Source organism: Sinohyriopsis cumingii, chromosome 10, assembly GCF_028554795.1.
Source record: "Sinohyriopsis cumingii isolate HCF-2022 chromosome 10, ASM2855479v2, whole genome shotgun sequence".
NCBI lineage: Eukaryota > Metazoa > Mollusca > Bivalvia > Unionida > Unionidae > Sinohyriopsis > Sinohyriopsis cumingii.
The window spans coordinates 70,020,438-70,048,140 of NC_142970.1; the positions used below are offsets into that span (position 1 = coordinate 70,020,438).

The 27,703-nt window shown below is 36.2% G+C and overlaps 1 protein-coding gene across 1 annotated transcript in view; it reads right to left on the bottom strand.

Annotated features, from left to right (window-relative positions):
- Positions 1-1,176: 1,176 nt before the first annotated feature.
- The window catches only part of LOC149790358 (uncharacterized), an 82,310-nt gene continuing 55,783 nt past the window's right edge, over positions 1,177-27,703 (bottom strand). Inside the window, exons 11-14 of the mRNA XM_089972403.1 lie at positions 27,483-27,569; positions 19,599-19,688; positions 11,656-11,769; positions 1,177-1,935 (exon numbers count right to left, since the gene is read on the bottom strand). Of these exons, the coding sequence (XP_089828529.1) occupies positions 1,813-1,935; positions 11,656-11,769; positions 19,599-19,688; positions 27,483-27,569 (414 nt within the window). The 3' untranslated portion in view covers positions 1,177-1,812. The remainder of the gene's footprint in view (positions 1,936-11,655; positions 11,770-19,598; positions 19,689-27,482; positions 27,570-27,703) is intronic.

Below are 27,703 nucleotides of genomic sequence, written 5' to 3' on the forward strand. Positions count from 1 at the left end.
AATATTTAATTGGTCTTGTTAATACATGGTATTATCCTGATGAACATTTAAAGGGACATGTTAATAAATGGTATTTTCATGATGAACATTTAAGTGGTCATGTTAATACATGGTAATAGCATGATGAACATTTCAGTGGTCATGTTAATACATGGTATTATCATGATGATCATTTAAGTGGTTATGTTAATAAATGGTATTATGATGATGAACATTTAAGTGGGCATGGTAATACATGGCATCGTATTATGCTGATAAACATGTAAGTGGTCATGTTAATACATGGTATTTTCATGATGAACATTTAAGTGGTCCTGTTAATACATGGTATTATACTGATAAATATTTAGGTGGTTATGTTAATAAATGGTATTATGCTGATGAACATTTAAGTGGTCATGTTAATACATGCAATTATCCTGATGAACATTTCAGTGGTCATGTTAATATATGGTATTACTGTGGTGAATATTTAAGTGGTCATGTTAATACATGGTAATGTCATGATGAACACTTCAGTGGTCATGTTAATACGTAGTATTATTGTGATGAATATTTAAGTGGTCATGTTAATACATGGTAATGTCATGATGAACATTTCAGTGGTCATGTTAATACGTGGTATTATTGTGATGAATATTTAATTGGTCATGTTAATACATGGTAATGTCATGATGAACATTTCAGTGGTCATGTTAATACATGGTATTATTCTGATGAATATTTAACTGGTCATGTTAATACATGGTATTATCATGTTGAACATTTAAGAATAACATTTACTGAGCTCAATACAAAGATCTGTAACTGTAAATACGTGTAAGATGTAAGTATAACACATTTCTAACAACTTTAATTATCAATAAATGTAGCATGTAAGTATTACACATTTCAAATAACTTTAATTATCAATAAATGTAGCATGTAAGTATTACACATTTCAAATAACTTTAATTATCAATAAATGTAGCATGTAAGTATTACACATTTCAAATAACTTTAATTATCAATAAATGTAGCATGTAAGTATTACACATTTCAAATAACTTTTATTATCAATAAATGTAGCATGTAAGTATTACACATTTCTAACAACTTTAATTATCAATAAATGTAGCATGTAAGCATAACACATTTTTAACAACTTTAATTATCAATAAATGTAGCATGTAAGTATTACACATTTCAAATAACTTTAATTATCAATAAATGTAGCATGTAAGTATTACACATTTCAAATAACTTTTATTATGCATTAAAGGCTTGTCACTTCTTGATTTGTACATAAAGTGTTTTAGTCAGTGATTGGTTATCTCAGTTTTAATGGTTATAAATAAATATGAATTTGTTCATTCACTCTGTGATATCAGCAAAAGCTGCTAGCATTAAGAATTTTCTTTTTATGTCATAAGAATATCACTTGTTAAGCTCCATATTAACTTGGAAGATACTGAATTCATTGGGACTCCTCTGATTTTTCTCATGAATACATAATGAACATTTTATATGGCTCCATGGTAGGAAGGAAAATGGAATACCATTTGGAATCTTCTGCTTTTTGATCCCTATACAGAACAACGAAATTATGTTTCTCATCACATAAAAGACACAGCTCTGTTGTGAGTAAGATATTTCATTATTTGGAACAATGTGCCTTATTCTTTAAATTTATATAGCAACTGAACTTAATACATCATTTGGAATCTTATTTTTTTTCTCCATATAATGCAGTCTTTGCTATATCATTTGGAAGCCTCCAGTTTATTCCATGTATATCACTCTGAAATGAAGCTCTTTGTGATAAACATGCTGCTATGATTTGGAATCTTCCACTTTGTCTGTTGAATCACTCATTAGCATAGTCAACTGGTGTCGAGCACTTTCGAGAAATAAGTCGAGGCTAGCTAACTGTCTCCTGTGCAAAGTTTTGTCAGCCTGAAAAACAAATTTAAAAAAAAAATGAAATAAAAATTGAAAGTAGCATTTATATCAATTTTTTCTTGTAAAATATATTTCTTTGAGAATACTCATCCACTCATAGTACCTGAGGAGAACTAAAGTATAAGTCACACGGATTATGTTGTTGTTGTTGTTGTTGTGGGGTTTAACGCCATTTTTAGCACACGATAGGCTATGCATGGTGGCCAGTATTAATGGTGGAGGAAGAACCCTGGAAGAACCACCGACTCACGAGAAGCTACTGGCAAGCTTTCCCACATACCCACATTGTCCAAATCCTAGACTCGAACCACACGAGTCATGTAGGCATTCAACATGGAATATTTCAGTAATGGGTGTCATTTTTTAGAATTTTGTTCTACATACCTTTAAGTGGAAAGTATTCACTTCATTTGGATCCATATACATCCATATTCTATTGGAAGGTCATTATTTAGATGCCCCGAGAGGTGCATACAGCAAAATCAATGTTAAAGTAAGCAGACATTTTTGGATGAAATGAACCTAAAGGTGTGATCCAGTACAATCCGGATTGTATGTCACATGAACTGATGTCACAATGAAAGCTATGCCTATTGATAAACAAATCTGTAATAACCTCGATTGTGACAATTCCACATTTAGTACATGGCCACCACTGTAAATGTCCATAGCGATAAGTAATTTTCATCTAAATGTTTTTTGGTGACATGTAAGTTGCAGAGCATTCAATAATCAGGATTTAATAGACTTTGGTTAAAGAAAATTAGCGTTAAATTTTAAAAGAACAATTTATATTTAATTTACAATGAGCAAATGCGCATACATAACCCATGTGACATGTATAATAATACTACCTCGAAAATCCAGCTTTCCCAGATAACACTTTTAGCTAAAAGATATCTGCCTACCCAGGTGGCTGTTGGACAGAGTGAACTCCCCTTGGTATAGAGATTGGCACTAAATCTCATGAATATCTCAGTTACTACTGGAGTATCAGGTATGCTCTCTATGTGGATGTAATTGCAGTGAGGTTGGCTTTATAAGCCAATATGTGGAGCAAATTCATTGGTCATTGGTGTGGGTATAGTCCAATATCTAGGGCAGATAGCCCACTTTATTCAGGATGTAAATACCTATGTTGATTTATCATCCTTCCCGTGTTTGAAGGTAAAGATAGAGAACATGCTGTGCTGATTATCCTTGCTTAGTCAGCCGATATGAGGAGCAAATTCATTGGTGTGGGTATAGTCCAATATGCGGGACAGATAGCCCAGTTTATTTGTCATGAAATGCCTAATATTGATATATCATCCTTCTCCCTCAATGAAACAGCTCCATATCTCCGAAAGACTTCAGACCGGCACTAAATCTCATGAATACCTCCGTTACTACTGGAACATCAGGCATCCTCTCTATGTGGATGTAACTGCAGGGAGGCTGGGAGGGTGAATGTATATTATGACTGTGCAAGTGATCTTGAGGAAACATTTTTGGCTAGAAAAATTTGGTTTCTTCTTTAAATATGTCACCTAATCATAATACGTTATGAGAAAAGGTATGAGGTGGAGGGAGATGTGTCCCCTTACCCTGAAAAGGCCACCTCTGCTCCCCCAAGGTAGATGAGACAGATTCTAGATAACCCAACTGGAAAAGACTCCATCAGCCAGGGAGCGATTGCAACAGGGAAATATTTTCCCTAATGCAAATCAGTGGAAGTCATTAAGTTGTGTCTCAATGAAGTGGTCAAACAACCTGGAAGGGTAACCTTTGTATCATGGGTAAAAGTTCATCCAGATCAACCTGAGCCTTTTAGAATGAGAAATCTCTGATACAGGGTCCATATGGGGACCTTGAAAACCTTGAAAAGTCTTGAAAAATAAATTGTTCCCTCAAGGCCTTGAAAACACCTTGAAAATTCAAAATATTGTCAGGGTACCTTGAAAAGCCTTGATTTTCATGAAACCAAAAGGAATTAATAAACAGTTTTCATTTAACAGAATTAAATAAAAAGAAAAGGAGAAAAACAAAAAAAATATCTCGCTAAGTTTGTGCCAGAACGGAAATATTTCAACAACTGGCCACTGTGCAGTCATCCATTTTGGACTTCCAATTGTATGAAGCCCTGATGTAGCAGTGGTTTAAATTTGAATCATTTGCTCCAACATGGCTGGCTGCCAATTCCAACTTTGGTGGCTAGATGAAGAAAAATATAAAGTTTGGATTATGAGATCTTTCTCAGAAGAGCTTTGCAAAATGCAAATTATGCCAGAAGTATATTGATTTGCATGCAATGGGAGAGAGTGCTCCATGGTCACATGCAGTTGGAAAAAAAAACAAGCTCCTGTAATGGAGCTTAATACAGGCAAAACAAGAAACCTTCAGCATGAAATCATTTTTGATGAATGAGATATGTCTGTGAACACAGAGATTCAAGTGTTAAAATAGAAACAGTTACTGTATATAGTCAATTTGGGATTGAGTGATAATAGGAAAGATGATAATTGCAATGAACAAGATAAATCTAAAAATATAGAATACAGATAAGCTGAGAGAAGTAATACTGTACAGTGTAACCCTGCGTTAACGCGATATTTGGGGTCGCATTAATGCAGGGTTTTACAGTATTTTACTTATTCAGATAATACATTGGCACATATACATTTAGTCACGCCTAATGTATATCATGAATAGGGTATCAATACCATTTAATATTGTGTTGTCGTGGCATGCAATTCATCCATAATACATGTAATTCCATTGTTCAGTGACTACATTATTCTAATGCCCAGAAGTAGGATGTTTAATGGGAAAGAAATCAATGATCATAATATTGACTTTATGTTTTATTTTTGTTTTTAAAAGTAAGTTTGCATGAAATGTTCTTCATATGGAGTAATAGTATTAACTTGTGTTTACATACAGTTTAATTTATGCATTCTTTTGAAATTAATGTAATAATGCACCTTTAAAAACACGATTTTGAACCTTGAAAAAACCTTGAAAATTTTGAAAGAAATATGCTACTAACCCTGCAGTGATAAGAACTGGAGAAGTGTAATTTGAAGTCCATCCCACAGCATGGATAATGATAGTCTGGGTACAGTTTCACTCATATGTAATGACTGTGCTGACTGTCCTAACTTCGTGAGCCAATATGTGGAGGAAATTCACTGGTGTGGGTTTAATCTGATATGCAGGACAGAAAGCCTACTTTATTCATGATGAAAACACCTACGTTGATATAATGTCCTTCCCCTCTTAAAGGTAAACTGAGGCATGATCTCCCTCAATCAAACGGCTCCATATTTCTTAAAGACCACTTCAGAGCTCCTGTCGATGACCTTGAGATGAAGTGTCCAGAATAGATGGGACTTATTACAAATATCTAATTCTTCATGAATGGAAGCCTGGGGGCTTCATGAATGTTATTGATCCATCATGGAGGAACTGCAAATAGATGGGTCCACCAATAAGAAATATATTGTTGATTTTGCCAACTGCCAATGTAGTGACTTATAAGATAGTGAAATAAGTAAGGTCTGAGAGTAATTAAAATGGTGTCTTGTTCTGCCAGGTTAATACCCATGATAACTTCCACTTGGGCAAGGTCCAATGTCATTGGCCAGGTGGGATCCAAATGAATAGCAGATTAGATAGGTCTTCAGTTTTTATGTCCTCTTGTCAATGATATCACAGTATGCTAGTGATCATGAACAGTAGGTTTTGTGATTGGTGGTAAATGTTTCTCATCTAAGATGCATAAGAAGTTAGCTGTTGAAGTATGAATGCCTACCTTGGAATCAAGTGCTTTGTGTGCTCCACTCAGATTATATTCCATTGCCTTCACATGCCTCTAAGGTGGATATCCATCTTTCTTGAGATTATTCCACAACTGTTGTTCTGTGAGGTATATTTCATAAGATCCTGATGTGAAGGTTCAGTAACTCTGGGTTGGGCTGAAAAACTGCCATCATAGTTTTTTCTGCTAATTCTGTTGTGATTGATGAGGCGAGTCCAATATTTTCCATTTGAATATAGTAATCAGGAGGAGAAGTCACTCATATTTGCTGATTCCTGTATCCCCTTCACATCAATGGTGTATATATTCAGCCATTCCAATCTATATAAAGAGTATCCATTATTCAGGCCTTTAGTGTCCAGGGCTTGTGAGACAAAAGATTGAGGTTTTGGCATTCCACAAATATGTCCATTATAGGTTGATCCCAGTGAAATCAGTTGAGTGAAAAGAGTGATGAAGAGACCATTCCATTCGTATTATTTCCTTCTTACAGAGACATGAGACCACCCATACATTAAATGTTTACTTAAATGTGTCAATGTGGACACCACTTTAGAAAATCCCAAACAATACAAAAGTGTGAGCATTTGTTACATTTTGTTGTTTGAAATAAGTCATCACGACGAAGATATCAGACAGCAAGTGAAGTCCAATCCTGCATAGGCTCTTCATCCACAAATGAAAAACTTTCAAAACAGTTTCCATCTTGATGATGTTGATAAGTAAATAATGATCTTGATAGGACCACACTCCTATGGCAGTCCAAAATGGTAGGAGACTTGCTCCTCCAGCTCTCTGTGTTTGCATCTGTAATGATCGTGATTGCCCGAAGTTGTACTTGCAGAGGTATAGCCAATGCAAGTCCAAAGTGGTTTCCGTGCCTTCAAGAAGCAACCTTGTATTGTTGCAGATTGTGATAGTTGGCCCAGTGGTCACAGGTTAGGTCTCCACTTGGACCACACGATCACTGTTACAGGAACCCAGTAAAGCAGCAAAGGACTAAGACATCCAAATTAAGCAAAACGCGGCCAGTGAAGGAATTGGCTAGTAGATGGATTGCACAAAATAGGCATGGAACCTACCATTGCATGAATTCAATTCTCGTTCCTGGAGGGAGGGACACATTCTTTTTACTTGAATATTGATACCAGACCTAGCTGACTGAATCTTTCAAAGGTATGAGGTCAGAGATGTTCTTGTTGACAAGGAGATTATGCAGTCTCCACAATAGACAGTGTTAGTTAGGACCCGTTGTTGCATTCCAGTGCAAACTCAGAAGTGTAAGAGAGTTGACTGAAACCACTTTGAGCACAAACTGATGAATGCTGCAGTGTAGCTGAAGAATTCTGGCTAAAGGCTTAGATGGGGCATTGGGAAACTTATTGTGTCCACACAACATCATGGTAAATCTCCCATTCAGCAATAAAAGATTGGAGCCTTCTCCCTACTGGGATCTGTGATTAAAGTTGGGAAAGGGGGGGCCTGTAAGTATGTCATTAAGATAGGAATAGTCACGTGAATAGTGAAAACGATCAACCTCCCTCAAACTCTTCCGCTCAGTTGTAGGATTTTTTCTGGGTGGTATGTGTTCTAGGGACACCCGCAACCTTTCTGGTTGCCTTTCAAATCCCTCTGCTGTAGGCGAGATTGAGAGGGATGGTAGGATGTTGTAAATTTCGTCAACCTGATCATTAAGGAGGCGAAGAGAAGATGAAGGTTGCAAGTGTATCTTAGACCATGAATGGTCTGTAAGGTGGAGGCAGAGAAGGTCGAGGCAGAGAAGGTGGAGGCAGAGAACACTGAATCTTTTTTCCATCCTGTTGGAAGTTCAAAGCTGCTATTACAGCTATAGTATGTTGTGTCTCTGTTATTACTATGAATATGTCCCTGCTTATTCCAATGACTGAAATCATGGAACGCCCTGAATTGACACTGTGACTTTGTTATGTACAGTATATGTTGTGGTCATGGACCATATGATCCCTTGTACATGGCCTAATCCAACCAAAATGGAAGTAGGTTATCTGTGTGGGGAGAACTTCATCCCATTCATTATGATGGGACAGGTTATGAAGAGTCTGATTCACGTAACTGATCAATGCATTTGCTGTGCAAGGAGATACTTTTGGCTGTTTACATAACTCTTTCTCTTGCTATTTTGCAATAAAAATAGAGTTGAATCATGAGGTGGCAATGTCTATAGGAATCACCAGCAATGACGAGTCCTGTGGTGGTTACCTGTAAAGATTCCAATTGTAGAAGCAATGAAAAGTAGAATCTTCCACTTATAATTAAGTCAGATGATGATTAGAAAAGAGGACAAAGTCCAATGGGACTGGGAAGGAAACTTTAGTTTAAGCCTACAAAACAGAGTTCACTCTTCCAAGAAGAATCTAATAACGATGACGGAAACTTAATGAAGGTCAACGATGATGGAAACTTAATGAAGGTCAACGATGACGGAAACTTAATGAAGGTCAACGATGACGGAAACTTAATGAAGGTATCATCATTTCTAGATCAAGGTCAACATCGCCCACACTAACTGCAAAGTCCTTGCTGATGTTGATGATGGTGGCCCACTACACTTGCAGGACTGATGAGTCAGATCCCATTACTTCTAACATGTCACCAAGTAGAGTCTATTGGGTGGCAAAGGCCTGAAGGTGGCAAAGACCTGAAGGTCAGTGAAGAGACATCTATTGAAGATGGACATTGAATCAATGAAGCATTGCTTATAGTACTTAACTGGAAGACAAATAATCAATTTTATTAACAGCTTACCTGTAGGAAGGCCAATTGTTGATTGTCTATACAGATAAAAATCACTTAAGCATCATCGCTGATAGTAACATGCATGAACTGGACACTACTGAGTAAACCGTGTATAAAAAACTACCTGTGCTTCTCCAACCAGAGCAAAAGCTATACAGTAATATAAACAAGTTTTCTATACTACACATAAAAAACTGCACATAATAATGTAGCTGAAGCACCTGTATGAGACAATATTACCTGTGGGAAAAGGCCCAACGATGTTCTGTACAGGTAAAATCAACAAATTGTCATGTATACATTAAAGTGTCATGCATGACAATAAAGTGTCATGTATGAATTAGTGCTAGCAGATTGCATAATGAAGGCAACAAAGTGTCAATATATAATATCAATTCACATTACTTGTAGGAAGGCTTGATGGCCTGTACAGGTAAATTCCATGAAGATGGATACATAGATGCTAAGATTGCATTGGTATAGAAAACTTACCTGTATTTATCCAGTCAGAGTGGAAATTATACACATGTTAAGAATTTTCTATAGCCCACAACAGACTTGCATGCATATATAAATTAAAACTAAAGCCAGAACTATTGTGAAGTTAAACAGGCTACACATGCAACTATGTAAATACTATTAGTGACATCAAAGTGATAATTGTAAAGGCAGAACTTTGTCATCATTGGAAACATAGATGGAGTATACTTCCCTTTTGAAGTGAAGACTCCTTCAACTTGTAAGTATAGAACTTCTGCAAACTTAGTAGAGGATTTTGTGAGGTCCGCAAACTTAGTAGAGGATTTTGTGAGGTCTGCAAACTTAGTAGAGGATTTTGTGAGGTCCACAAACTTAGTTGAGGATTTTGTTAGGTCTGCAAACTTAGCAGAGGATTTTGTGAGGTCCACAAACTTAGTAGAGGATTTTGTGAGGTCTACAAACTTAGTAGAGGATTTTGTGAGGTCCTCCTTGATAAGACCATGCTGCTTGATGTGAGAAGAAGTAGTAACAGATATTCCCAGGACTATGTGCGAGTCCCTTTATGAAGAGAAGATCACTCTGACCAACAGCCACCGTTTAGTTAAAAGTGTTATCTGGGAGGGCTGAATTTGCGAGATAGTACAGTAGTAGTTCTCCTAAGGCATTACGACTGGGTAACGTACTTAAGAAAAACAACATAAAAGCTAAGACATACAGTAGCAAGTTTCTTGACATTCCATATGTTGATAAAAATGCGTTAAACAAGAATCTAGATAGCATGGAGGCAATACACTTGCTTTGCACCATTGCAGGTTACGAGTTCAATGCCAGATATGGTATTTACAAAGGTAAATGACCACCTGCCCATCCAAAGCCCATGGTTTTAACATGAAATCCCTTTTATGCACTTACATGTAAATTTGCTTATGTGCATACTGTTTAATGTGGACTCCTTTTTACCTATATACATGCATTCTGATTAGGTAAAATGCACACTTTTTAATGTGGATTCCCTTTTACCCAAATATTTTTCAAATCTCTCGATGAGTGATAATAAAAATGTAATATTGTGATACACCACTCCTTTGATAACTCGCGCCCTGATAACTCGCGAACCTGCTTACAACGTGGGGTCAGGCATGGATCCCATTTTTTTAAACCAGAAAATACCCCAAAAATTGATCCCTTTTTGTTAAACTTGAAGAAAATTGCGATCAAAATTGGAAACCGAAACTTTGATGTATCGCTCGTTTTATCATTGAAAACGGTAGATAGAACCTGGAAATTTTAATCAACACAATGAAATATCAAATTTAAAAATAGGTCATACAATTTTTTACATTTTCTTTCCAAACGACATTCCTAGTACACCGCAATTAACAATATGTAAGGAAATTTTGATCAATGAAAATGTCACTTATGCCGAGTGGAGGCAGTACTTTAATAAATACAAATTCAATGATTTTTTTATCAATTGAAATTTGTGTTCTAGTTCTTATCTTTTAGTTCCTTTTAAGTGTAATCATCATAAATGCAAAGTGTCCTCTTGAAATTAAACGCGAAATGCGTCAATCTACCGTAACAGCTATGTCTGCAAGCATTTCTCTGAAAACATAATTAAGTGCCGACCGCATTTTAATAACTGACTTCCGGAAGTATTTGCTGTATTGTTGCACTGAATTAAAAGCTGGCCTCCCTTGTATTACCAAGTTAATTATGTCTTTTGAATCAAATAAAGGAAGTGGAATAAAAGAAAAGTTAAAAGGAATGAAAAGCCAACAAACTTAACCTCTAGCTGCCCCGGTCATATGTCCGGTGAACTCACTTCATCTGATCAATCGAACACTTATAAATGTTATTGTGTATGTTACATAAATTACCTTAAATTAACTGACTCTTTCATAACTGTGATCAAAGATAACAAGGCAGCCAAGCGAAATGAAACTTCATAAAATAAAGAGCTTGATTTCACAGATATGTTCCATTGTGGACAAGTGAGTTTCAGAGAATTCTTGAACTGGCACTTAGAGATAACCTCAAGGATGATAAGAAGTTTCATTATTACTTCCAATGAAATCATGACATCAATATTGTACTAACTGAACAATACAATAATTGAGTTTCGAAGAGAAAATTGTCACACAAAATAAATGTTGCGTGTTTTTGAAAAAAGGAATCTTGTTTGGCAGTTATCAACAGTTAGTCTAGTTCCCTGCCCTGGGGACTCCTGATTTGGCAGGATAATATTAAACACCACTACGGGAACCTGACTCAACAAGAAAACAAATAGCAGTGATGTAATACACATTTTTTCGCAGACATTGTGATGGTTGTTGAAACCAGTTGGAACAATCTTTCATTTGTTGGACATTTTGAAAATAAATGTTATTTAAACAGAATAACAAACAACTTCATTAGAAAAAGTGCATTATTAAAAATTATTATCGACATGATTGTAAAATGAGGATTCAGTCAATAAACAGCCCAGTTCCCTAATGTGGCTCCCCCCGCCCCACCATGGTTTTCTCGATGTCAAAGTGAATTTTTCCAATTTTTGGAGGTCCCTCGGTAAATAGTGCCTCGCTAATGGTGCGGTCAATGTTTGTGGACCCCGTTGTGTGCAAGTTATCGAGGAAGAGTGTACAGAGATAAAAACAAACCCTTCTCAACTCCTCAAGGTATGTTTGCATTTCTTCCCTTGTGGCCTCCACAGCTTGTCTGATCTGTTCTCGGCTCGATTTCCTCTCTTCTTCCAACATTGCATTCAATAAGGCCTTCAAGATGAAAAAATTCACATAAAGCATGAAAATGTATAATCTTGTTAATAGTTAGATTAAACCATTTTCCTAAAATCATCCAGTAAACCAGTCAGATATCAAGATTTATTTTTTTCACATTCAGTAAATTATTAACTGCATGTTTTATACTTAATAAGTAATATTCACATTTTTATCATTATGATATCAAGTCATAAACATTCTTCCATACTGTGGCATTAACTCCACATTTCTACAGTTTGGCACATCTCCAAATAACTTCATATAGCTACACACTACAGCATAACTCCATATAACAATGTGGTATTATTCCACAAAGCTACACTGTGGCATAACAACATGTGGCTACACACTGTGGCATAACTCCACATAGATACAATAAGTTGTAATTCCACATGTCTACAAACTCTGGCATAATTCCACATATCTACACACTGGCATAACTCCACATAGATACAATAAGGCATAACTCTACATGTCTACAAACTCTGGTATAATTCCACATATCTACACACTGGCATAACTCCACATAGATACAATAAGGCATAACTCTACATGTCTACAAACTCTGGTATAATTCCACATAGCACACTGTGCATAACTCCACATAGCTACAATAAGGCATAACTCCACATGTCTACAAACTCTGGCATAATTCCTCATTGCTACATGCTGTACATAACTCCACATAGCTACATACTGTAGCACGTATCTATAAAAGCATGATAACTCTACATTGCCATGTTATGGAGTGATGTAAAGTCGTTAAAATTATGTGATATTTAGGATCACACACTAATGATCAGCTGACTGGATATAAATGAAACTCGTCGAATAAAATAAGCAGATTGTGGCATATAATATTATTCAGTTAGTTTCATAAATTTCATATCAAATGAAAACATAATGTAGTGGAAATCAAACAAGAGTCATAACTCTCAAAAAACTTAAAAAAGATGGTGAAAATTAAGTTAGAAGTTAATGAATGACATGAGGTATGACTTGTGAATCTGCAATAACAAAGGAAATCAGGTAAAGATAGGATTAAAATTCATCTACGGTCAATTGTCCAAGAGTTGATCATATTTCAGTCATATTATTTCTTTAGCATCACAACTAGCATGGCTTTCATTCTTGTGACCACACTATAAATAGTGAGATCTTGTTAATCGTATATGCTTCAGTTACCTCTATTCCTTATACAAGTCAAAATAAGGCAAAACTGCAAATGACTACATCTGCACCCTTGACTCAGACATGGTTGGCCCTTAAGTAGGTCACTTCTCTATCTTTGCACCCTTAAATCTGACATGGCAGGCCCTAAATCTAATATGGACCACTTAGCAACTTTGCACCGAGAAGTGCATCTTTCTCGTCTACATAAACTACAATTAGACCAATAATTTAAGGGCATTGACATAGTGTCTGATTTAAGGGCATTGGCAATATGTCTGATTTAAGGGCATTGGCAATATGTCTGATTTAAGGGCATTGGCAATATGTCTGATTTAAGGACATTGGCAATATGTCTGATTTAAGGACATTGGCAATATGTCTGATTTAAGGACATTGGCAATATGTCTGATTTAAGGGCATTGGCAATATGTCTGATTTAAGGACATTGGCAATATGTCTGATTTAAGGGCATTGGCAATATGTCTGATTTAAGGACATTGGCAATATGTCTGATTTAAGGACATTGGCAATATGTCTGATTTAAGGGCATTGACATAGTGTCTGATTTAAAGGCATTGGCAATATGTCTGATTTAAGGGCATTGGCAATATGTCTGATTTAAGGACATTGGCAATATGTCTGATTTAAGGGCATTGGCAATATGTCTGATTTAAGGACATTGGCAATATGTCTGATTTAAGGACATTGGCAATATGTCTGATTTAAGGGCATTGACATAGTGTCTGATTTAAAGGTATGTGCCAGATTTGTAAACAAAACTGTAGAGTTTGAAAAGGTTTTCACTCAGTTGGGTTTATAAAATTAACATGATTAACATGATTATTTTTAACAATGCCTAACAGGACAAGGCAGAATTAACAATGCCTAAAGGACAATGAAGAATTACCAATGCCTAAAGGACAATGTGGAATTAACAAAGCCTAAAGGACAATGTAGAATTACCAATGCCTAAAGGACAATGTAGAATTACCAATGCCTAAAGGACAAGGCAGAATTAACAATGCCTAAAGGACAAGGCTGGGTTAACAATGCCTAGCAGACAATGCATGATTAACATGGTTATTTTTTACAATGCCTAAAGGACAATGTAGAATTAACAATGCCTAAAGGACAATGTAGAATTAGCAATGCCTAAAGGACAATGTAGAATTAGCAATGCCTAAAGGACAATGTAGAATTAACAATGCCTAAAGGACAAGGTAGGATTAACAATGCCTAAGGGACAAAACAAGATCAGGGTTGATTTTGGCCCATAATCATATCAGGATGAAAGCCATATAGCTAAAAGCAGTCACATTCTCTTCCATAAATATTTCATTTTTATTCTGGGTCACTTTTAAGAAAGGAAAGTAACCATTAAAAAGCCAATGGTTTCCCCCCAGTTGTGGCTTCTGTTTTCAGGGATTACAGACATGATGGTAAACAACCACCTAAAAAATGTATTTGCTGATAAAGATAAATTATAAATTCTGCATTTGCACATAATATGAATAATGGCAAACATATGTATGTATGTATGTATGTATGTATGTATGTATGTATGTATGTATGTATGTATGTAACTTAAATTCTATTTTGCAACTTAACTTATATGATGTGTATATTTCTATAGACAACAGCTGACTACCTGGCAATAAAAATGTTGTCATTTGAAACAGTCTATATTTATGTTTAGCACTTACTTGCTAATATCTCTTACTACAATCGCCCAAGAAAGATAACTCCTGTACTTCTAAATTGTGTATTTCACAAAAATACCCTGCAAACAGTGTGTAAATTAGTTATAGCTGGATGTTGCTGCATGTGTACAGAATGTCAATAACCAAAGCTGTTTAGTTTATACCTTGGACAAAGGTAAAGCCTACTTTATTTTGTTAACAATTCAGATAAATTTGTGTGTGTGTGTGTTATTTAGATTTTTAAAGTGGCCTTACAATTTTTCAGTCATATTGCTACATTACCTGTAGTATTATTTGGATTTAATTCACAATACTGTGTCTCTTAAATTTTCACTCTGCATTGTAGAGAAATAAAATGTTTGATGATTTTACTGAACTTGTTGGTTTCGCTTCTTTCTGTTACATAGTTTAAGACAAAGAGTTATAATAATTTTGTTGAGTGGATGAGCACTGGTTTCTTATTTAATTTCAAATGGGTCCCTAGAATGAAAAAAAGGGAAAAAAGAGAAAACATTAGGACCGATTAATACAAAGTGTATTCATTACACTCCACATTCTTCTGTTGTTGTTGTTGTAGGGTTTAATGCCATTTTTCAGCACATCATAGGCTATACATGGAGGCCAGTAATAATGGTGGAAGAAGAACCTGGGAAAACCCCAGAAAGAACCACCGACCCACGAGAAGCTACTGGCAAGCTTTCTCACATACCCACACTGGCTGAATCCGAGACTCGAACCCACGCAGACAGAGGTGAGATGGCAATGATCCGTAACGGAGAGCGCTTTAGACCACTCAGCCACTTAGGGCAGCCCACATTCTTCTGTCTCTCCATGATTAAATCATTGATATCATATCTGTGAACTAACCAATTAGAAGTCAACATGATCTTATTTTAAAACATATTTTAAAAATCATGAAATAATATTATGTTTATTTTGGAGAGAAGTTTCTATCATATTTATACATTTTTCTTAACTTTATATTAAATAACTTTGAAATTAGGGACGATCTATTATGAGCGTCGAGATGTATACACCACTGCAATTTATCTTTTGTACTATGTAGTGTATATTAACCAACCCTTGTACTTAAAAAAAAACATGTTCCAGTAGTGTTAAATTTTGAATTGGCAGGTAACATGTGTCTTCTTTAAGGATAAGAACATGAACTGAAGCTTGAAAAGAATTTGTAAAAATTTCAAACACGGAAATCAAAAGAATTTCAGATATGAAAAATTTGAAACATGCTTTTCTGTTTATCAATATGGAATATATACATAACAATTTATGCACACACACACACACACATATACACACACCGAGTCAATGAACATACTGGGGTTTTATTAAAGGGGCTGCTTACTCAAGTATAAAGATAATTTTTTGTACCCAAGTCAAGGTCACCAATCAATCTTGCTCTCTTTTCTGTCTCCTCTCATTAATGAAAATGGATTGAATGCTACGAGGCAAATATAGGATACATTTTGTTCATTTGATACATTTTGTTCATTTGATACATTTTGATACATTGTTAATAATCAGCATTGATTACACACTGTCCTGCTAATTACCTTCAGGTTCCAGAATACCTGCTCAACAAAATGCTATCATGGTGTTCATACAATGTTGTGGTGTTAAGCACACCAAAGCCTAAGGTGGCAAGTCACATGGCTTTGCAATAACACTAAGACACATAAATGGATGGTGGCATAAGGCTAGATTTTTCATTCTAATGCTTAACCAAGAATTAAATAGTGAAAGGATAGAAATGTTTAACTTTGTTCTCATTAACAGTATGTGTTACTTGCCCCCTTCCCATAGCCTCATTTCCCTATTGAAAGCCTCATTGTGGGAATACTGCCCTCAACTTACTTGTACCTCTTCTATATATAGCTACAATCATACCAATATTAATATCGGATTTGAGCCAAATAATGTCGTTAAATGTGATCAGAAATAAAAGCAAAGAATATATTACAAATGGCATATGGCATTTGTGTGTCAGTTTTGTTCAGAGAAAAAGTTGTTGTTGTTGTTGTTGTGGGGTTTAACGCCATTTTTCAGCACACGATAGGCTATACATGGCAGCCAGTATTAGTGGTGGAGGAAGAACCCGGGAAAAGCCCCCAGAAAGAACCACCGACCCATGAGAAGCTACTGGCAGGCTTTCAGAGAAAAAGTAAAATAGCATCTATGTGATACTGTGAAGAACACAGTTTTTCTTAACTGTTTTGTTTGTTAAGTATGAAAGCACACAAGGACATATACAAAATTTGCATACAGCGCAACCCCGATATAACACACCTCGCTATAACACAAATTCGGATATAATGATATCACCAGGTTCTTGAAGTTTTATGCCAAAATAAATATTATCAGAAATGTTACTTATTACTGGTCCATAAGTAAAGCCAGTAAGTCGTCCTTGTGATTGTCTTCAATTAATTCTGTATACAATCATTGCTCAAACAATAGCCAACATGTGTTTCTTCTTTAACTGCATACACAATCAAGCAGCAGACAATGCGGTGGTTGATAAAAAATGCTCACAATTTAATAAACATCACAAAACAATTTAATAAACATCAACATGTTTGCTGGGCTTGGTGATGTTATCAGACGCAATCAGTTTACCAGTAAAAAATGTCTGCTTTATTACCTGGAAATTGAAAGGGTATGAAATTGTACATGCGGTCAGCTTTAAAAAAATTTATAAAAGTGACTCGTGACCATTGCAGGCCTACTGCACTTAGTTCTTGGGTTTTACATGTGTATGGGTTTACTTATGAACTTGTTATTAATTTCATACTTTTTTATAAAAATATTTTACTGTTATGGAAAAGCAAGTTCACAAACGCAATTCGTTCTCTGCACTTTGCGCAAAAAAAATTATTATTATTTTGAGGAAGAGATCGTGTATGAATTTGAATATAATACGATATATAATACAATCGTGGCATGGTTCCTGAAATTTTAAATACAAGAACGTGTATTTTTCTCGTACCCAGAAATGTACTTTTTTTAAAGAACAAGAAATAGTGTGTAAAACGTTTATTATCATTTTGGGGAAGAGTTCAAGTATGAACTCGAATATAATATGATCGTGGCTTGGGTTCTGAAATTTGACCATTTCACCAGGTTTGTGAAGTGTTATGCCAAAATAAACTTTATCGGAAATGTTACTTGTTACTGATCCATGAGCAAAGCCACTAAGTCGTCTTTGTGATTGTCTTCAATTAATTCTGTATACAATCGTTGCTCAAACAATAGCCGACATGTATTTCTTTTTTCACTGGATATACAACCAAGCAGCAGACGATGTGGTGGTTGAAAAAGATTCTCACAATTTAATAAACATCAAAAAACAAAAGCCGCCAACATGTTTGCTGGGCTTGGCGGTGTTATTAGACGCAATCAGTTGACCAGTAAATATTGTCCGCTTTATTAGCTGGGAATTTAAAGGGTATGAAATTGTAAATGTGTTTAACATAAAAAATATTTTATATAAAAGTGACTCATGACCACTGCAGGCCTACTGCACTTAGTTCTCAGGTTTTACATTGGTATGATGTTAGTTTATGAACTCGTTATTAATTTCCTATTTTTTATAAAAATATTTTACTGTTATGGAAAAGCAAGTTCAAAAATGCAAATCGTTCTGTGCACTTCGTGCAATGATTAGGATATTAGTTTTCACACGTTTCTTTCGATATTCACAAAATCTGAAGGAAAAGTATATGCGCGCTGAAAGCATGTGTTGATTGGTAATTATTTTTGCTGTAGTCGTTCAAACAAATAGGCGTACAAGCGTTAATTATTGGAAATTTGCAATGCATAAATGTACACGGAAATGCATATGAGAAAATTTTAGCAGTATGAAATTTGTACAGACACCGTTCATAGACCCTGGAACGTAATGAACCATACACGTGCTTCATCTTTCTTAACTTAATTTTGCTGTTTATTTTTCCTATTGAATTCAGACACATAATAATGTGTGACAAAATTATTGAATAGTTTAAATATGTATGCAATTTTTGCAATGGAATTACATATATTATGGATTAATTTCAAGCCCTGATGGTACGATATCAGACAGTAAGTAAACGGTGTTAATACTCTATTCATGCTGTATATTAGATGTTGAATTCAGACACAATGATCTGGGAAAAAATTATTAAATATTGTAAATCTGTGTGCAATTTTTCAATGGAATTACATGCATTTTAGATGAACTGAATGCCATGACAGCAAGATAGTAAATGGTATTGATACCCTATTCATCATATACATTAGACACAAATACACATATATGTGCCAATGAGTTGTTCTCTGAAAAAGTAAAATACCATAAACCCCCACATTAACGCAACCCCGATATTAACACGATCCAATTTTATTTACCCCAATTATCGCGTTATAATGGGGTTCCACTGTATATATTAGATGGGTACAAAACGTGTCTTCTATATAATAAAAAAAATCACATATTCTTGACAGATGTAAATTTTTGAGGTTTTGAATGAAGACATGCCTATTTAAGAACAAAATGAACTATTTTATTTCACCATGTTACATTATATCATATGTAACTATGGTATAACCTTAATAAATACTGTTCCAAATACTTTACGACTAATTTGGAGACAAAATTAGCCCTTCTCCAACTTTGTCCTTTGGAGAAAGAATGACAACTTTCCATGCAAATCTTTATCTGCTTTGGTATGAAGTTGGTATAAAACAACTGTGAATCAAGAAGGATGGGATGAGGTATTTAACTATGATGTCCATAAACCATGTCAATACCATCTTACCTGAGACTGATTCCTTTCTTGTGTCATAGAACTATTATGTATAAAACAAAATATGACAATACCATCTTACCTGAGACTGATTCCTTCTTCTACCATACAACAATTATGTTTCACAAATATGACAACACCACCTTACCTGAGACTGTTTCCTTTCCTCTCCCATTGCTTCTTTTAGTTGTTCTCTACTTTTTTCTCTTTCCTCCTGCAGCTGTTTGTTAAACTCTACCTGTACAGGAACACATGCAAACATCATGACAATAAGACATTTAGAAAGTATAGACACAATATCTTGTAAAGAAACCCAAGAAATAACTTTTTTAATCTTGGACTTTACAAATCTCACAAGTACATGTATACTGTTGGTCTTTAAGTACTGGGTGGTAATGAAATCCTGGTTTTAATGTCTACCTCAATAAATAGTCGACCTCAGTAGGCATCACCAAAATGAATTAGGTACAAAATTTGTTGGTATAACCAGGTAGCAGTATATTCATAACAAATGCCAGCTGATACTCTGTTTCTACAGCTTCCATTCTGTATTTTTTTTGTTGTCAATAATAAAAGAACTTACCCACGTTTATCAGATATGATGAGCACAAAAATTAAAACTAAGAAAGAACTGATACATATGCATGAAAATCTTAATAGGTCATCAACAAATAAATCCATACAATGTAGTATTGTTTAATTTTGTGGGGCTAATTCATATTGTTTTGTGGAGAAAAAAAAACATTTTCATGGGGAACTCAAATACGTAGTTTTGCCTCTCAGAGTCTACGTATTAGAGGGCAATTCATTTCTACAAATACCGCAAAATAAAGAATACAAAAGAATAAAACTATGCCAATGAAAAAGGTGGTCACTTAATGTTTAAAGCAACACTGCCACATAAAGACCTGACCAGTTTAAAGCTTACACTTTGTTTTCGTCCAAGTGAATAACATCCACAGAAGCCAATGCAGCCAAGACCACAAAAATAATATTGCAACCTCTATGAGCACAAAAAAAAACACCTGTCTACATCAATCAATTTCACCATGGATTCATCTGAGTGCTGAACATCAAAGGAAGCCGAAGCCATCAAATAGTGAAGATACAAACTAAACTGAAAGACAGTGGATTCACTCCATTTTTTGCACCAGCTTCAAGTAAGATTGACTAAAAGCACTAGGCTTGACATTAATTAAAAAGTAGAACAAAGAATTGTAATCAAAATTCCACAACTGGTATGCTAAATAGGTCATGCAGGTCATCAAGAAAAAGCAAAATGTTACTGGTGATGATCAGTGCAATGTATAATGTGAACCTTGCAACCACAATGATTAATTCACAGTGAATGGATAATTGTAGCTCACAAGACAATGAGCGAAAGATAGGACCTAATTATTAGCAGGGATTATTATGTGACATGAATTTGAATGTACCAGGAGATTTGAATGACACAATGCTGATAGAGTGGCTTTGTCCTAAAATTGGTGAATTGTAACCTTTACTAATATGCTGTAATTAATGTATATACTTAGTGTTTCATGAATAATACAGCTTCAAGCAATAGTTCTAATATACTGCAGGTTTGCTGTTCTTTTGAATTAAAAAATGCATTGATCAAATCTGGAGGATTCAGATATTTCAATCAATCTGAATATGAATTAAATGTAATATGCAAGTATTTTTATTATTCTTTCTTTCTGGGGATTTCCTGGGTTCTTCCTCCACCATTAATACTGGCCGCCATGTATAGCCTATCGTGTGCTGAAAAATGGTGTTAAACCTACAACAACATCAACATTATTCTTTCTATCATAATATATTATGCTGTTCCTTATTTCTCTCATGGGTTTTGTTCTAGCCTTTGGCCAAAGCCTTGCTGAAACTGCTATCTTACAAAACATTTTTTGTAGCCCTAGCTTTTGCATGCAGGGGGAGTGAGTTGCATGCTCTTTCAATGGGCCTAATTATATCCAGTTCAGGTTCACTGGTTCCATGGTCCTCATAAGGCAACCAGGTTCCACATCAGATGTGTTACATGTCAATTGGTTGTGCTGCCTTGACTTTAATGGAACAGTTTATGCTTCATATTTGGACTTCAGTCACATTTCCATTGAAGTCTGCCCATAGGGACTCCAGTCACATTTCTATTGAAATATACCCATAGGGACTCCAGCCACATTTTCCTTGAAGTCACCCCATATGGACTCTAGTCACATTTCCTTCTAAGTATTTCCATAGGGACTGTAGCCACATTTCCCTTATGTATACCTATGGTACTCTAGCTACATTTCTTTTGAAGGAAATCCATAAGGACTCCAGTTACATTTCCCTCTAAGTATATATAGGACAAAGATTTGATCGTATTTCCTCTTCCCATGACCTATTTTCCTGATGTTAATGTGATCAGAGAAACTGACAAAGTAAAATTTGTGGTAAGTTATGTTTGCCTCAGTATACTTGTCTGATCAGGTTACTATTGAAGCCAGCCCACACCTGGCAATGCAAATATCCTTGTTGTTGTTTTGCTTAAGCTTAAGTTGGCACACATCAGGCATGCTAGTAGCCAGCTTGTAACTATTTCTATGATCTGATTATATTTTTAAGCCATAGCATCAACATTTGTAACTCTGTCAAAGATTTTTACATTTTGGAATTCAAGTTTTTGGCAAGCAATTTTTTAGCACACTTAAGCAGAAACCACGAGATAAAGAAATGAAATAAGGTGGGCATACTGTGGTATCAAATAATTTTTGTGGGGAACCAATATTTGTGGTTTTCATTTTTCCTCCGAAGTGCAAATTCAAACACACAATGAAATATTAGTCACACGTAAGGATAACCCATCACCACCACCACCACCACCACCACCACCACCACCTATTTTCTTAATGTATTTCATTCCTAGATATTAACAGAGCTACTAGTATCCATAAATCAATGTCAATACTGGAATCTTATTATAAACTATAAGCTTGTACATGTGTTTTATTTTAACTCTTTGGAGAAAAAAATATTGTAAAGAGCATTTTATATTGTTCAAATGAACATGTACTGATAAGTTCTTCTAACAGAGAATGTATCTGTTTTAATACTAAATATGTGAGATTGAATACCTATTAGGAGCAGATTTTAAAAAAATGCTTTTTGGTGTAATGTTTTAAAAGCATGGAAATTGTTGATAGAAAACAATATACCCAACACATCAGGAGATCTTATAAAAACAAATTTCTACTAGCTTACTATTACGCATTACAGGAAATAGTTTGAACATGGTTTTTTATATTGGTGATATACTTACAGATCAGGGAACTATTGATTAAAAGTTATACAGCTAAATATTGTCTGAGCATCAATTTTCTTGCTTTTCAAGGTATAATTCAATGTGTAAAGCTCTTATGTAAAATGATAGAGTTTTATAACAATAAAGGATGTAAAGATTTTTCCTCAACCTAGTTTTGAAACTGGATGTTAAACCAGCTACCAAAAAGGTATGGATTTAAAGTTCATGGCTTGAATACGTGCTATAGTCTTTACAAGAAACTTAAAATTACTATGGTTTCAATTTTTTTGTTGTTTATATTTAATGCCAATCCAAGACAAAATGAAGGAACCTGGTGCCGACAAAGTGTTGTTGGGATGACTGGGGATAGAGAAACTTGGTTTCATATTCCCTTTATTATACTGTGTCAGATACTGAAAAGCCTGTTACTGTCTAAAATTAGATTGTGGTCGAGACCATTGCTCTTGCGTGGGATTCAGCCTCATTTCCCCACAACCATCTTGCTATTTTGGCTGCAAGGGGGAACAAAATTGGGGGAGGGGTAAAGAGAGTTACCTATTTTAGAACATCCTTGATAAAGAAGCTGAATAGCAGCGATGAACCAAACAGCAACAAACGTGGAGCCAATAAATGGTGCAGCCTTTATTATGATGGTTGCATGTCATGTCAACAACACAGCAATCAACCTTGCAGAACTTCTGTGGGCAAACATGTTTATTACTGCAATGATCCAATCTAAGTTCAGAATGGCCACACTGTACATGTCTGTATACAGAACAAGAGTGACAAGAAAGATACTAGTAAAAAGCTCTCTGATAAGAAAGCTTTACAAATCCCCAGATCCAGGATTTTATCAGACTGATAATGCAAGATTTCACAAAATTTTGCCAACTATGATCCTCAACATCAACAGAGGCCTTGACCTTATAGGCATTGTAAGTGACCGCCAGTGGTGGCAAGTCTGACCGTGACAAGTACTGGTAAAATTTCTTCGACCACATCTTTAAAATTTAACTTCATCTGCTCCAATGTCAGATCAGAGATTTGTTTTCCCTGCATTCACTGTGGAAGGTTGTCCACTTGAGGCATCACTTGCGTTTTGGCGTATAACTAACCCAGTTGCAGGCAATAGGTAGTCCCATCATTGCTGGGTGTAATGTCCTCCAGATGGGCCCACAACATTGTACCTGCTGACTTGAATGGCATTATGGGAACCGAAAAGCTCAGAGTCAGAAAGACAGATGCTGGATGGAGGACTGGAAGGCTGGACTGACAGTGGACTTTCTGATTGCCATCTGACAGTAGCCTATTGTTGGGTACAAAGACCTGTTGTATCATTAGCACTGCGTTACCATCTGATCTGAAGTGGAGATAGGATGGGTCCATTTAAAAGGCAGGCAACTTGCTTACCCTGCATGCCAACGTTAAGGCTATGATCTGAATGATCAGGACCTATGAGAGATTCCATTTTGAAAACAGGACAAAGGAATTTTGGTATATTCAAGTCGAAAATGGCTGGCAGGCCTAACAGATCTTTATCATAACCAATATTCTATCTGCCACGATGTCTTAATGGGTTGCAAATCATGTTGCAGTAGCCTTGGATAGTGATCGGTGATAGCTTTCTCTCCTGAAATCCTGAAATAAAGAAAGAGATCAGATCACTGTAGGATCATCTTGAAAGGAATGATGTTGTTGACTTTGCTAGAGTTCCCAAACATGTGACATTTTCCTTCATATGCTATCGAAGTGGAGGGCCTTCATGCTCGCAAAATTCTCTCCACAATTACAGACTGAAATTCCTTTTCTCAAACAGCTATCCTGACAAGAATCAGGTGTGAAGGAGGAGCCATTCCAGACATAAATGAAATACCCAACACCATCAACATTGGATTAGATTCAGTACTGCTGATTTTTCTGGGCATATCCATCACTGGATCGAGATTTTTGAACCAAAACTTGTCCAGTTGAGAAGGTTTATCAAATTAGTTTGCAATTCTGACCTGTCAATTTCTATAACATTTTAGACTAGGACCATCCGGGGGGTGGGGGTGGGGGGTGAGTAGGCAAAGGCTCCAAAGCCCTCTCAACTGATTAATGTTGTGTCCATGGCTTAGGCTTCTGGGTCCAGAACTGAAAAAACAAATGAGGGTAGCTTGTGATTCCACACTTGTGGCAAAAAATCTATCAATGGATGCCCCCAAAGTCCACAAAACCTACATATGATCACCGGATGAATTGACCTGAATGAGGGATTTGGCCATTCTTTAACAGACGGTCAGCCAGGACAATGAGCCTGCTGGAAATGTGTCTGATATGTATGGTTATATTTAGCTTGGAGCACCAGCACTGAAGCTACCAGTCAGAATGCATAGGATGGATGATTTGTTCCCCCAACCTCCCGCCAGTAGTTTAAGGAGGTAGGCCACTACATCTGACATGATAAGGACTACTTTTCCATGGAGTCAGTCCTTCCAGACATGAAAAGCCTTCAAACCTTTGTTTCTAGAAAGCTGATATGAAAAAGCAATTCCTCCAGATCCAAGCTGAAAATGACAATGTCAAAGTCAAGCAACAGGTGGGCACCTCAACAAACCATAATTTCCAGTCAGGGCTTTTCCAGAGGGATATCTGTGGTGACCCAATTTCCAGTCAGGGCTTTTCCTGAGGGATACCTGCTGTGACCCAATTTCCAGTTGGGGCTTTTCCATAGGATTCCTTCTGAGCCAATTTTTATTTTTCCATGGAAATAATAACAATTGGGTCATGATCCTGACTTAGTGATCAAGATGACTATAAAAGGGGAACCACTCAGCTATCTGCAAGTGATCAAGATGACTGGAAAAGGATCACCAATGTGCCAGCAGGGCCAATTGCAAATGATCAAGATGACTGGAAAAGGGACACCAATGTGCCAGCAGGGCCAATTGTAGGTGGTCAATATGACTGGAAAAGGGACACCAATGTGCCAGCAAGGCCAATTGCAAATGATCAAGATGACTGGAAAAGGGACACCAATGTGCCAGCAAGGCCAATTGCAAATGATCAAGATGACTGGAAAAGGGACACCAATGTGCCAGCAAGGCCAATTGCAAATGATCAAGATGACTGGAAAAGGGACACCAATGTGCCAGCAAGGCCAACTGCAAATGATCAAGATGACTGGAAATGGGACACCAATGTGCCAGCAAGGCCAACTGCAAATGACCAAGATGACTGGAAAAGGGACACCAATGTGCCAGCAAGGCCAACTGCAAATGATCAAGATGACTGGAAAAGGGACACCAATGTGCCAGCAAGGCGAACTGCAAATGATCAAGATGACTGGAAAAGGGACACCAATGTGCCAGCAAGGCGAACTGCAAATGATCAAGATGACTGGAAAAGGGACACCAATGTGCCAGCAAGGCGAACTGCAAATGATCAAGATGACTGGAAAAGGGACACCAATGTGCCAGCAGGGCAAACTGAAAGTGGCACATAAAAAGGTTTCTGAGTAGAATCAGATATGCTGTCACTGAATGAGCTAAGCTGCTAGGACTGTAATCAACTCCCTGTTGGAAATTAACTATGTGAGTTTGATAATCAATAAAATAGTGCAGACATATGAAATTGAGACTGGTGACAAACTCCAAATGAACAAAATGTTTTGATTGTTCAAGATCCAAACTTTCCCAGTTCACTTAAAAGCCTGAAAAACTTAAATGGGACAGCAGACTGTTGATGCTCACCAGCAGAATAGAACTTACCATGTTTTTTAAGGATGTATTTCAGATAACGCTGCAGTCAATGTTAATGAAGTACAAGATGATGCTGAAGTCAATAAATCTTTGTGAAAGCCCATCAATTTGTGAGGATTCCAAATGGGAATGCACAAAACTGATTCTCCTTGGATATCAAGAGACTTTGTGGTCAATGTTACTAGTACTGCTGTGAAAACTTATACAGGTCAAATCCAACCTAAGGGTAGATACCTGGCAGTGGAAAGGGGGGGGGTAACTTGTAAGAGTTCCTTCCCTTGATCTAGATGTTGGAAGGATGGGAAAGACAACAAGTTTGTCTCTTTGGGAGGGCTGGATTTGGAAAGTGAAAGGTTTTTTTTCCCTGACATTAACGTGATTGGGGATTATTTCCAACAGAGAAACAAATAAGCTAACAAATTTCATTTGTCTACATGGCGTGGTTTTTATGCAATCTTATCTGCAAACTTTCTTTGATGGATGTATGGATGGACAAAGCAACAGGATTAAATCAAAATGCACTGGCGCAAGCTTGTTGCCATTGTTCTTTTTAAGACATCAAAGATATATACAGCTGAGCCTGCTTTAAGTGTTTATGTGTGATCTGGCTTTTTAACATAGCCTTAACAATTTTTTCAGTCTGCAGTGTGGTACTTTATAGTGATGTCTATCTCTGGGGCATCTTGCTGCAGACATGTAGCATCATGTCCCACCTGGTCACATCATCCTGACAATAGGCTTACCAGTCCTAACACTGACCTCTTAATGCTGAATGCCTAGTGAGGCAGCTGTCAGTACCATTTGTATAAGTCTTTGGTATGACATGGCTGGGGTTCAAACCTGTGACTTCCCACATCCAAGGCAGATGCTCTAACCACTAGGCCACCGGAGTAGTGAGCAACAGTTTAAGAGCCACCTCTATAAGACAAGGACCAGTACAACATAACCACATTTTTCAATAACTATAACCAGCAAATTATGGGCCATGGCAAAATATGTTTTGTTGTACCTTTGCTTTCTCTAGCTCCTCCTCAGTCTTCATTCTCTCCTCTTTCACTATTTGTTCTATCTGTTTAGCCAGAGATGCTTTCTCTTCCTATGTCAATAGAAAAACAAGAAGACATACATTATCACAATTTAAACATTCATTTCACATGTGTAAGAATAATGTCAAAATATTATCACACTTTGACACAATAATTACTGAAGCAGAATACTGTCATTTTATGA